General features: G+C 42.2%; 1 protein-coding gene across 1 annotated transcript in view; it reads right to left on the bottom strand.

The window, feature by feature from the left end:
• The window catches only part of glra1 (glycine receptor, alpha 1), a 99,662-nt gene that overhangs the window by 8,501 nt on the left and 78,385 nt on the right, over window positions 1–12,776 (bottom strand). The window contains exon 7 of the mRNA XM_071204711.1: window positions 2,898–3,112. Within this exon, the coding sequence (XP_071060812.1) occupies window positions 2,898–3,112 (215 nt within the window). The remainder of the gene's footprint in view (window positions 1–2,897; window positions 3,113–12,776) is intronic.

Here is a 12,776-nt window from a genome sequence, read left to right as displayed (position 1 = left end):
TCTGCAGATGCACTGAATGAGAGAAGGCTCGATCCCGTCACCAAGTCAGTCGGATTTTCTTGAAGAAATCAGAAAGAAATATCTCATTTTTCATTAAAGTGGTATTTTCTGCAGGATCAGGATCTTGAGTTGCTTTGAACGCATCGCTCTTAAGGAAGGTAAATGCCGTTCGTTGACCTTTAAGATTATATGACCTTTGTTGGAACATCTTGACTGATACGCTTTGTCTGCGCTTGCATCCAACGATACGTCACTGTGAGTTAATAAAGGTATTCTGATCTGACTCCAAAATATTACTTGAAGACAGAAAGTATGTCCTCACCTTTCTTTCTTCTGCCTTTCCTACTTCCTTATCTCTTCTCTCCTCACCTTCCTTTCCTACCTCCTTATCTCTTCTCTCCTCACCTTCCTTTTATTCCTTTCCTACCTCCTTATCTCTTCTCTCCTCCCCTTCCTTTTCTTCCTTTCCTACCTCCTTATCTCTTCTCTCCTCCCCTTCCTTTTCTTCCTTTCCTACCTCCTTATCTCTTCTCTCCCCCCCTTCCTTTTCTTCCTTTCCTACCTCCTTATCTCTTCTCTCCTCCCCTTCCTTTTCCTTCTTTCCTACCTCCTTATCTCTTCTCCCCTCGCCTGACATAGTGCAGTCCTCCTCTGTGGCATGTGAGGAGAGCCGTGTGTAGGTGTGTTTGTGTCTGCTATCAATCACACACATGTACGAGTGTCTCTCTCTGTGTGTGTGTGTGTGTGTGTGTGTGTGTGTGTGTGTGTGTGTGTGAGCAGTATGCCCACCTAAGCTCAGCTGTGCTGTGTGATCATTATTGTGACAGCTGAACTGCAGAGGAATCACGGTTCACTTGTTCAATTTTTAGAGCGCATGAAGCACCTAATGTCAACAAACATAATGTGTGTGTGTGTGTGTGTGTGTGTGTGTGTGTGTGTGTGTGTGTGTGTGTGTGTGTGAGAGAGAGAGTTGGGGATTACAGCATCCCTGGACATAATTATACAATCCTACTGGCTCACGCAGTCTGTCCGTTTTTTTCTCCTCCCGCCTTTAATCTGAAAATCCCTCACAGGAAACGGTTTCTCTTGATTTTGAGATATTTTGTTTTCTTCAACTTCCTGTGTCTCCTCCATTTCTCCCTCCCTCTGCCTGCCTCCTTTAAAGCCTCTTCCCTCCACAAACACAACGCCCCCCCTTCCTCCACACTTCCCTCCTCTGCTACAACTCTTCTTTGTGTCTATATATTTTCATTTCCTCTCACCGTGTTGATCTATACATTATTCAGTGGGAGTTGCAGCTCTCTGGATCTCCGCCTGTTGAACTCATTTCCTTTCGACGCTCCCTGTTTATTTGGCTTCTCCAGCCGTGTGGAGAAAGGTGTGGAAAACATTTGCCACCATAACCTCAGTCATATTCATGCATTTATATCTTTTGACAATGAATTTAGCTTTTACTGTACTCAGTTCTGCCATTCTTTTATTCTGACTGGATCTCCAAACAACTTTGATATTCTCTAAATTAAACTGAAAAGAAATGTTTTTGGGAATTTCTCATTTTTGTTTTATTTATTATTTTTATCATTTATTTCAATTTACTATGATTATTATTACAATTAATTTATGACAACAAATATTTTTTTTAAATGTAATACATTGTAAAGTCATTAATTCTCCTCCAATGTCAAATTCTAGTTTTTAAATATTTCACCCAGATCCATAATTAAATAGTTTTGATAACTTTTAAAATTCCCACTTTACACACATTTGTCTTGATAGCAGCTCAAAGAAATGCTATTTAAACTGCAAACAAATGGTATGTAAATGTTTTCTGTCTTATTTGAGTTTATATTATGAATTACTTTTGTTGTTATTATTATTCTTTATTTATTTTCTTCATTATTTTTATCATATTATTTTTTTACATTTTATTTTATTGACTATTATTTTCATTATTATTATTTTTAATTATTAATATAATTTCCCCACACAATTTATACACATTGAAGGAATGTTGTACCACATCATATATAAGCACAATGCCTGCACCTCCAATTATGGTTTATTTCCCCCAGATCCTTCATACAATGTATTTTTACCAACTTTTAAGACAGAGTTTTCCTCGAATAGCAGCTAGGGTCAGGGTCAGGGTCAGGGTCTGGGTCAGGGTCAGGGTCTGGGTCAGGGTCTGGGTCAGGGTCTGGGTCAGGGTCAGGGTCAGGGTCTGGGTCAGGGTCAGGGTCTGGGTCAGGGTCTGGGTCTGGGTCAGGGTCTGGGTCAGGGTCTGGGTCAGGGTCTGGGTCAGGGTCTGGGTCAGGGTCAGGGCAGGGTCTGGGTCAGGGTCAGGGTCAGGGTCAGGGTCTGGGTCTGCATCAGGGTCTGGGTCAGGGTCAGGGTCTGGGTCTGGATCAGGGTCAGGGTCTGGGTCAGGGTCAGGGTCTGGATCTGGGTCTGGGTCTGGGTCTGGATCAGGGTCTGGGTCAGGGTCTGGGTCAGGGTCAGGGTCTGGATCTGGGTCTGGATCTGGGTCTGGGTCAAGGTCAGGGTCAGGGTCTGGGTCAGGGTTGGCAGCCTGAAACCGAAGCAGGATGAATGAAGGAATGTTGTACAACATCTCATGTAAGCACATTTTGTAAACGCCTGCACCTCCACAACCACCAACTATGGTTTATCTTTTTCCCCAGATCCATCATTACATTTATTTTTTACCAAAAATGTTAAAAGGTCAGGTCTATATACATCTAAGGGTTAGAGTCAGAGTTAGGGTCAGCAGCCTGTAACAGAAACGGGTGCGTTTGATTGGTCCTCACCTTGGGCAGCGAGGCTCTAATCTAAGGCTTAGGGTCAGAGTTAGGTTTAGGTTTAGCAGCCTTCAGCAGGAGCGTTTGATTGGTCCTCACCTTGGGCAGCGAGGCTCTGGACCCGGAGCTCTGCGTGGTCATGGTCAGCACGGTGGTGATGCCCAGCCCCACGCGGGCGGGCGCGGCGTCCATGTTGATCCAGAAGGAGACCCAGGACAGAATGACGATCAGCAGAGACGGGATGTACATCTGGATCAGGTAGTAGCCCATCTGACGCTCAAGGTGGAAACGCACCTCGATGCACGTGAATTTACCTGGAAGAAGAAAGGCAAGTTTATTCACTGGAGAAAATGCTGCTCCAAAAACAAATCATGGAAACAAGGTGTCTTCACTTGAAATAAGTACAAACATCTCCTCAGTTCACCTAGGTTTAGGAATAGTGGTTAGGAAGTGCGGATTATTTGGACTATTCGACCGTAGCCAAGATGATGTATTCGACAAAGACTTTGGATAATCAGGTGATTAGTCTGTTGTTTGGGCTGTTAATCAAGTGCGGTGGAAACGTGGCTGTATTCAATTGTATTTTATGATAATAACGCCTATTTAAAAACAATGAACGCTGCAGAACAAAGTCTGCCTTTAAGAGTTCCTATATTTCCTACACATTTGTTAAATGAAGCATCCCAAAACAAAGCCTCAAACTGTGACAGATGAGGTGCTAAAAACGCTTAAAAGCAAATCAGGGTCTTCTCAGTGAAAGCAGAAAAAAAATTATGTTTACTCCAATATGTTTGAATCTATTCTGATCTAAAAAGAAATATTGTGCAGCCTCCAGAGAGGTTATTACTTTATAATGAGACGGCTAGAAAAAATATATTCACGTTTCAGTTTTATATTCATGAAGCCAATCATTTCGTCTCGGTGGGTGTCCTGTTTTCCACACGGACATCTCAGAGGGAAATACATTCGCAGCACATCAAGAGCGAGGGGTTGATTCCAGGAGAAGAGAAATAATATCGCCGGTCAATGTTTAAACTCTACTTAGAAAAGCAAAATGTTCTTTCAACGCTTTCCCCGAGGCGCTGTGCTTTCATTAGCATTGAAGATCGTTTTGGAACTCCCCATTATCTTCATCTGAACGGCTGAATATCTGAGCACTGACTCAGTCATCTCCACAGGTAGACACGACGAGGCGGAGGTGGAAGTGAGAAAGAGGGATTAGAGGAGGCAGAAGTTGTTGGACTGGCAGAGAAAAAGTAGGATAAGCCGGAGAGGGCAAACTGAAGACAAACTTGACAGCTTTCGAGACAAAATGTCATCTTTCTTCAGCCTTCTCTCTAAGCCAAGTGTAAATCAAGAGCGGAAAATCAGAGCGACACGAACGCTCGGCTTTGCTGAATATCAAACGAAACCCAACATGGTGAACACCTCAAACCCTGAAAACCCGTACAGCAGGTGGCTCTGGGTTTAGTGTGCCAGTTCCTTTGTAGGAAGTGACGACTCGACAGAAACTGGGGAAGTTATTGCCGTATGAAACGGAGAAGATTTCCATGAGGTGGTGGTAAATTATTAAAGCCACTATAAGCAGAAGTTTTATTTGTATCTGTAAAATGATACAGCTGGCAGGAGTTTCGTGAAGACATTGACAACCGTGGTAGAACATGCTTGCATTGTCTTTTTTGGATGTGGCCAATGGCTACTGCGAGAGTGTTGTGGTATCGGTGAGGTAGTGCGCTGAACTTGAATCAGGGGGTCCCAGGTTCAACAACAATGAAAACTGCTGCATACAGATTATTTTTGTTTTTGCAACCTCGTGTTAAGAATCTTGTTGCAATTGTTTAATTAAGCAATAGCTCACGACAGGCCGTGGTATATGCTCATTATATCACAGCTAAGGGGCGTGGTTCGGCCCGACGCGAAGCGCAGTTTGCTTTTCAGCCCAACGGTATACTGTTTTTCTCAGACGCGGAGGGATACTGACTTGTTGTGAAAAGTAACTTACAATTCTACCCGTGGTATACGCTCAGTATATCGCGGCTAAGAACCAATCAGATTGCTTGATTTGACTTGTCCGTTTTATAACTCCTGTTATATTCGTTTTTTGTAACAGCAATAATATTCGTGGGTCAATTTGGCCCAGTGCATGTTTAATTATCCAAAAATGGTCAGAAGCCCCAAAATCCAGATTTTTTTTTTTACATAGTTTGTACCTTTTATTACTATCAATGAAATCAATAGTTAGTGCACTGGTGTTATTCACCCCTCACAGATCATGATCCCATTAGAATAAGTCACTCGTTTTCCCCAAAAATATACATTCAAACAGATTTTTCTATTTTCTTTTTTACATTGGAAAAGCCTTGATATAAAATACATTAGTTTTGCATAACATAACATGTTTTAAATTAATTAAAAAAAATTCCAACTTGTTTTACAATTGGTTGATGTTGATAAATAGAGACGAGACACCTCTTCTGTTCGTGGTGTTCGACGACTCTGAACCCGTTCAGAAGATCCTGAGCAACCGGGTGAGACGAATACTCCAAGTAGCTGTTGTTATTCAATCTTTTACCGGATGCTGCATCATTTATCTGTTTAGAAACCACCCAGAGCTCCTTTCTGTTCAGTCTGCTCTGTGATGGTGGTTCCTCTTATATTGAGTTTAAATCTAACTTTGTAACTTAAGCGGCAACAACTTTTTTATATCAATTGTTGTTGTTTGCACCTGTATTGTGGTGGCTGTGGCTCAGTGGGTAGAGTGCTAGACTCCGAATCGGGGGGTAGCAAGTTCAAACCCCGCTGCAGTCAGCATGTCGTTGTGTCCCTGGGACTCTTCACCCCAAATGTCTCCTGTGGGGATTGCCCACAGTACTGACTACATGTTAGTCGCTTTGGATAAAAGCGTCTAACAAGTGGCATGTCATGTAACAAAGTCATCTTGAAAGAACGAAGGCACGAATAGAACCGCCGTACATCGACCTCTCTGCCTGCACGATGCGGAGAAAAACACGATTGCAATTTTTGGGAGCATTTATCGTTTTTGCAATACAACGCTTATTATCATTGAGAAATATATTCAAATCATTATGCTGTAATTGCTTTAAAGATCTGTACTAACCAAAATATGTTTCATTAAGTCTGTAGAATTTGTATTTGTAGGCTAGGATGTCTCTGCAGCTCCACGATACTTTGTATATAACACACGTGAAGCCCTTAAAACTATTTAGCTACCTGCGATTTGATTGCACTAATCGATATTGAGCTATTGGTCAATTTTGAACCATGGCTGCAACAGTATTATATATTTTGCCATCATAAAGCTTTTCCATCTTTTTCGCAACATAACCAAACATTGTACAGTGTTTGACTTGACATGTGACTTCAGTGTTTTGTTCGCCTCAGTCGGCGCTTCAGGATTAGCTTTTTAGTCAAGCTGCTGTTTCCAAGGTCAAAACCAAACCTCGGAGCGCGAGAGAATCTGCTTTGTTGTGGGGACAACTCAAGTGCCGTCATTTTGAACACAACAGGATACTCCAGTCTTCCAGAGAGCGGCATACGGACATTAGTCTCTCTCTCAGCTTGTGCTTTCATCAGGTAACAAGTCATTACACTGTGCACGAACAAATACGCAGCATGTGTATCCAAAAGCCTCAATTGAAACGTCCTTTCATCGTACGATTCGGCGTCACCAGTGAGTTGTGTGCTGCACTGTGTGTGTTGCTGCAGTTGAAAGTGTGCAGCTGCCTGTCGTGTCTGCCAGCAGCACCGTTAGTCCTTGTGTGGCTGTGAAGGGAGAGGAACAGTGGTTGTTTACGCTCGCAGCATGATGCCGTAAAAGTGGAGAGATTAGGAGAAATGAAGTCTACCTCCCGCCTTCTCCTCATCTCTCTGCTGCTGCTTTACTATACAACGCAATATGCATGCCATGAGTAAATTGTACAAGAGCTCAGTTCTATAATTTATATTTTAGTCTCTATTTTTGTTGCTCAAATCCTTTGGTGCCTTGCCATTGGTCTGACAGCGCATTATTGCTCCACTACAATGTCCAACATTGTCCAAAAGCAAATGTCCCGGGCAGCCTGTTGTAGGAAAATGGCCATTGTTTGGTTTCTCTGGTAATACAGAACAGAACCTGATTGCTATAACTTCATTGGACTTTTTTTGTCCTACAAAGACAAAAGGCATGACCTGCCGTACATGCCAGGAACATAAAAAGTCTAGTCTAGTAACTAGTAACCCTAACCCTAACCCTAACCCTAACCTACAAACTACCCTGCCCTTCAGCCTTACAGGTCAATTCCCAACCGTATTCAGAGTTATTTATTAAACATATAAAGAAAAACAGGAAATAGGGGTCTGATGGATTTGTTCTGCATTATAATCAGCCCATCAGCTTCCTGTTGTTGTGCTTTGGGAGCAACTGCCCTTTGCACAAATGGGCAGACGTATAAGTGGGCAGTTGCACAAATGGGCAGAAGCGTAAAAGTGCCGTCAGACGAAAAGGCAGTCGCACAAACGGACAGTTGAACAAACGGACAGTCGCACAAACGGGCAGTTGAACAAACGGACAGTCGCACAAACGGGCAGTTGAACAAACGGACAGTTGAACAAAGGGACAGTTGCACAAAGGGACAGTTGCGCACATGGGCAGTTGCGTAAAAGGGCAGCAAGACAAACTAAGAGTTGCGCAAATGGGGATTCAGGTAAAACTGGGTAGTTGCACAAATAGGCAGTTGCATAAAATGGGCATGTACAAGTGGGCAGTAGCGAAAGTGGGCAGTCGTTCATATGGGTTTTTAGGTCACACAGAACTTTTCTTTGGACTGTTTAGGTTAAGCTGACATCCTCGTGGATTCATCTTCTCATCACAGACACATGCATTTCCTAACATTCGGTCTATATGCTGTAAAATGTATTATCTCTTGGATTTCCACACGGCATCTATTGCAGTCTGTCCGTCCTGGGAGAGGGATCCCTCCTCTGCTGCTCTCCCTGAGGTTTCTCCCATGTTCCCTTAAACTGTGGGTTTTCTCTGGAAGTGTTTCCTTGTACGATGTGAGGGTCTAAGGACAGAGGGTCTGCAGTGCTTCTCAAAGTGTGGTCCGCGTGTCCGTGTGAGCGCCCCCTAGTGGTCCGTGAGTATATTGGTACAATTTCACATTTTAAATAAATACATTTATTTAAGTTTTTCGCACTCTCGCTGGAATATCTCCGCAATGGAACGACCTTAAGTTTCACTTTCGATTGCATGCTATAGCCCAGATAAACACCTTCATCACACATGTTGCCACTTGTTTGTACCATTTTTGGGCGATTTGTAAAAAACGATGTGTTTTTGGATATTTGTGGAGTTAGGTGGTCCGCGAGTGTTTTTTTATTGGTTGAGTGGTCCTTGGTATGAAAAAGTTTGAGAAACACTGGTCTGAGGACAGAGGGTCTAAGGATAGAGGGTCTCAGGACAGAGGGTGTCGTTTTTCTCATACTGATATTCTGAACAATCTGGGCTGTTGTATTTGCTGTAAAGTGTCTCTACTGTAGGCTTTTTTTATTATATGTACAGCACTTTGGCTCCACCAAAAATCATTTATAAATGTGCTATAAATAAAACTTGATTTGATTTGAAGTAAAACAGGGCAACAGGCATCGCCAGTTCCTGTTGGATATCTGCATACGATATCCAAGAAAGTGCCAATTCCACACTAAATGTAGGACTATAACATCTTCTAGTTTTTAAAGGTTACAATAAAAAGGTTTTTAAGAAAAAGCTGTATATGTGAAACACACAGAGCAAGTGTTCTCCACTAAAGCATTGTGAATAGAGAACATTCGCAACACAGATAATTAAATTAACACACTGCAGTGGTGGTCTATACAGTAGCAACCGTAACACATGTCCCTTCTTCTCTTTCTGTAATGTAATGAGTGCGCCAGGGCCCATAATAAAACCTCAAGAGAGCCAGAGAGCAAGATGGCCGACGATCCATTTAATCAAAGAAGATCAATGGGAGGCAGCCTCATCAATTAGAGTTAACCCCAACAGACTGGAGAGGAGGGACCAACAGGGAAGACAGGAGGAAGAGAGGGGGAAATGTGATGTTAGAGCGAGGGGAGAGAGGGATGAGGTGGAGGGAATGATTTGAGAGGACAAGAAGAAGGAGGGAAGGAGAACATGACAGCAGGAGAGGAGGAGGAAGAGGAGGAGGAGGAGGAGGAGGAGGAAGGAGAGTCGATGGGGTTGGACTTGATTTATAGCTGTGATACACTCCAGAGCTTTTAAGTGCTGTCCATATTTCCGATCTGATAAGAAGATTGAAATTATTCAGCCGGGCCCCTATCTCACTGTGGAGTGTGTGTGTGTGTGTGTGTGTGTGTGTGTGTGTGTGTCCTGTATTTAATGCTGCACACACTTGGGAGTCTCTCAGGCATATACTGAATGGTTGCCAGGTGTGTGTGTGTGTGTGTGTGTGTGTGTGAACACTTCCCACTGCAGTGTCCTTTAAATGTAAACTGTATTTTCATTCATACTTTATGTACGGTGTGTGTGTGTGTGTGTGGGTGTGTGTGTGTGTGTGTGTAAATGTGGTTTTGAAGCTGTCTCCTGTAGCCAGTGCTAGTATAAGGTGACCAGATTTTCAAAATGAACACCGGGGACATTTTGAGTTTTGCGGTCAATATATCTTTAACGTATCCAATGTTCTTCACTGTTAAAGCAAAAAGGGGGACAATTCTGGTTCAATGTAATTCGAACATTTGAACTGTTGGATACAAACAGAGGGACGACAGCTCGTATGAGACTTCAAAGGTCCTTTATTTTGAAATTCTACATCAGACTGTCCTGATTCTCTCTGAGTGACTAGATGGGGTCTCCTGCTATCACCCTGAAGTGAAATAAGTATTTGATTGACTTTGAATGACTCTTTGATTATGGACGGTTTCCATTAAATAATAATCTAAATATAGATGGTCAATACTGCAGATCTAATTTGAGATTTTAAACCGCATACATTTTAAATTGTGCTTCAGAAAGTAATGTTATTTTAGTTGTTGTGAGATGGTGTCAACATCAATTGAAATTAGTCACCCAGTGGAAATGTCAGATATGTCTTCATAACTGTTATTACATTTTACATTCACTCAGTTATAATGTGGTATACGTAGTTTGTTTTATATTATTATTGATCACATTATATAGTACATGTTTCTTAATTTAAGCTCCAGTATATGAATATATTTGGTGTGTTTTTTAGGTATATTTGTTATTGACCGAGTAAACGCTTTTATTTTGAAGGCAGTTTTTACAGAGCTCTACCGTAATCCATAGGATATTCGCGCAACGCAATACAACGTGTTTTTCGAAGTGGGGACTGGCTCAACCACAGTCTGTTTACCCGGTGTTTCCTGACATGAAACGTTTTGTTTCACATTGCTATGTGTTTTTAACGTATATTAAAAAACGGGGACATTTCCGGGGACAGTTTCAACCGGGGACAGGCCAACACAAACGGGGACTGTAGCCGGAAAACGGGGACGTCTCAGCACCCTATGCTAGTAAGCAAATGTTAGCATGCTAACATTGTAACGTTAGCATCTGTTGAATGTGATAAACATCAATATTGCTAACCGTTAGCATAATAGCATTCTTATTGTGGGCATACTAACGTTAGCTATCTCAAATACCTGCTGTGTCTCAGTGTATGCTAACAGAGATGCTAACAGAGATGCTAACAGAGATGCTAACATGACGGGGGTCATCTCTATATTTGCATGATCCTCGTTGTAATGCAATATCTAATTTATTTTATGAAATTTAGTACAGTTTAATTACAATGTATTGATGTAACTTGCTCCTTCAACACTTGTATATGTTCACCAAGTCTTTCTATATCCAGTTTTTTAACAATACATATTTGTTTTTTCTTTATTTAAAATGTAAGTCTACTCTTTTCCTCTTGTCTTTTATCCACACTGAACTTTTGCTTTTGTTTCCCCCCCGCTCCGGGACGGATAAAGGGTTTCTGATTCTGATTAGAAGGGATAGTTTTGCAGATCTCATGCAAAGGGGGGATGGATTGGTCTAATTCTGCTTGAATGGTCAAATCCATTCAACCGGTGTGGAGAGATCAATCAGAAGTCAACACAACTGTCCGTCTGCAGATTTCACAGCGTTGGTTTTCGAGTATAACCTCATTTGAACTATGGGGAAACAGCTGTTTAAAAATGTGTCCTTTAAGGTGGGGTAGGTAAAGTTTGAGAAACCGGCTCGAGATACACTTTTTGTTATATTGCATGGAATGCTCTTAACATCCCGATAGCAATGAATATCTGAAGTGCTTCGACAACAAATCCATAAAAAAGTCATCAGTGGAAGCCGTGGCGCTGTAAAAAGCACGACCAATCATCTGAGCCGGCTAAAGTAACTGGATGGCCTACCTGCCTGTCAGCCTTCCATCGGGGCACAGACTTATCTCGTGCCCTCATTGGTCATGTGCGCGTTCGTGTGTGTTGGAGGAGGGGCTCTGTGAGGAAGTGGCAGATTTCTTCCGGTTGTGTATTTTCTAATTCTAGCGCACTCGAGCTGCTGTCTCCAAAATGACCTACCCCACCTTTAATCTCTAATTTTAAGGGAATATGGAACAGAGGATATGCCCCTGCATTACTCTTTGCTGAGGAGCCTTTTGTTGGTCTTCACTTCATTGAAAGGCTCTTTCCGATTCAGACCATTGATAGAAAAACAGCCCCGCATTAAATGCTGTCCTAATGTTGTTTAGGCCATTAAACATAATCCCAGAAGTCCATTACAAAATGAAACCACTGCACACATGTAGCAGGAAAAGTGGAGTCAGGCTCAACATTGGTTTGGTTTTTGGTTGATTAGCTTAATGCTAGGCTAATCATTATAAGGATGAAGATGGTTATGGTTTGGTTGAGGGACTAGGACAAGTATGCATTCGTCAGGTGTGAACATCTGTTGTTAACACACATATCAGCAGCAATACAACAGACCTGACTGCAATGCAGCAGAAACGGTAATTAGTATTTCAAACAGGGCTTTTTCTTAGCGTGTGCCGGTGTGGATGAAGGGATGGAAGAAATACAAAAAGACAACAGCCAGATGGAGAGAAGAGGAAGAGGAAGACTGCAGCTAGTAAATCGACACCTTGATTCGCTCGTAATGCTCCATCGGGGAGCAGTGAGGCGTGTGCACACACTCACACACACATATATGAACACACACATGCCCTCAATCGTACGTATGCACAGTAACAGAGGAGCTGGAGAGTAATAAGTCGGTAATGAGAAGACAGAGGGGAAGAGAGAGAGAAATGTAAGGATAGACTAGGTGGGGGTTAACGGTCCATGAAGGTTTAATGCCTTCAACTCAAGAAAATTAAGAGAATAAAAGGAACGAAACGGTTTAACTTTGATAGAGTCCGATTTGAAATCAGTTGCCGATTCTGTCGATATCATCGGAGCGTGTTAGCCTCTTTTAGCTTTTAGTTTTGGTCTTACATTTGCCAGTGTTGCTCGGTCTTTCTGATCCAGCAGGAACAAGCTAACTAAAGGTTTCCTACCTCGGTCCTTCTTAACCCCTCACTGTCCAGCATGCATGTACTCTGTCTCCTTAGACGTCTACACTAACCAACTTCGCTAAAATAACACCTTTTTTCCACGTTATCCAAATCTATGTTATATTTGTGGTGACATTATTCCAAAGCTTCCCCACATTTTAAATTTGAATGAAGGTATCTCAATGGGTCTCGTGTAATGCCGATGCGTCTATGTTGTCGACATGAAGCTGTCATAAAGATAGTTGATATCCAGTTGAATTAATATTTGAACAGTACACTATTTATATCTTGGTTGTTTTAAATATATATTTTGGCTGGGTGAAGGAGTTTAGCTATCAGATCTTAAGCTATAAGGGAAACGAGATGTTAGCGGCAGCTTGTGTCCCATCAACGCTTTTACGTCTCAGTG

This window comes from Pseudochaenichthys georgianus, chromosome 10, assembly GCF_902827115.2.
Source record: "Pseudochaenichthys georgianus chromosome 10, fPseGeo1.2, whole genome shotgun sequence".
NCBI classification, from domain to species: Eukaryota; Metazoa; Chordata; class Actinopteri; order Perciformes; family Channichthyidae; genus Pseudochaenichthys; species Pseudochaenichthys georgianus.
Note: the sequence above shows the minus strand (reverse complement) of the source record. Positions and strands in the feature narration are given on the sequence as shown.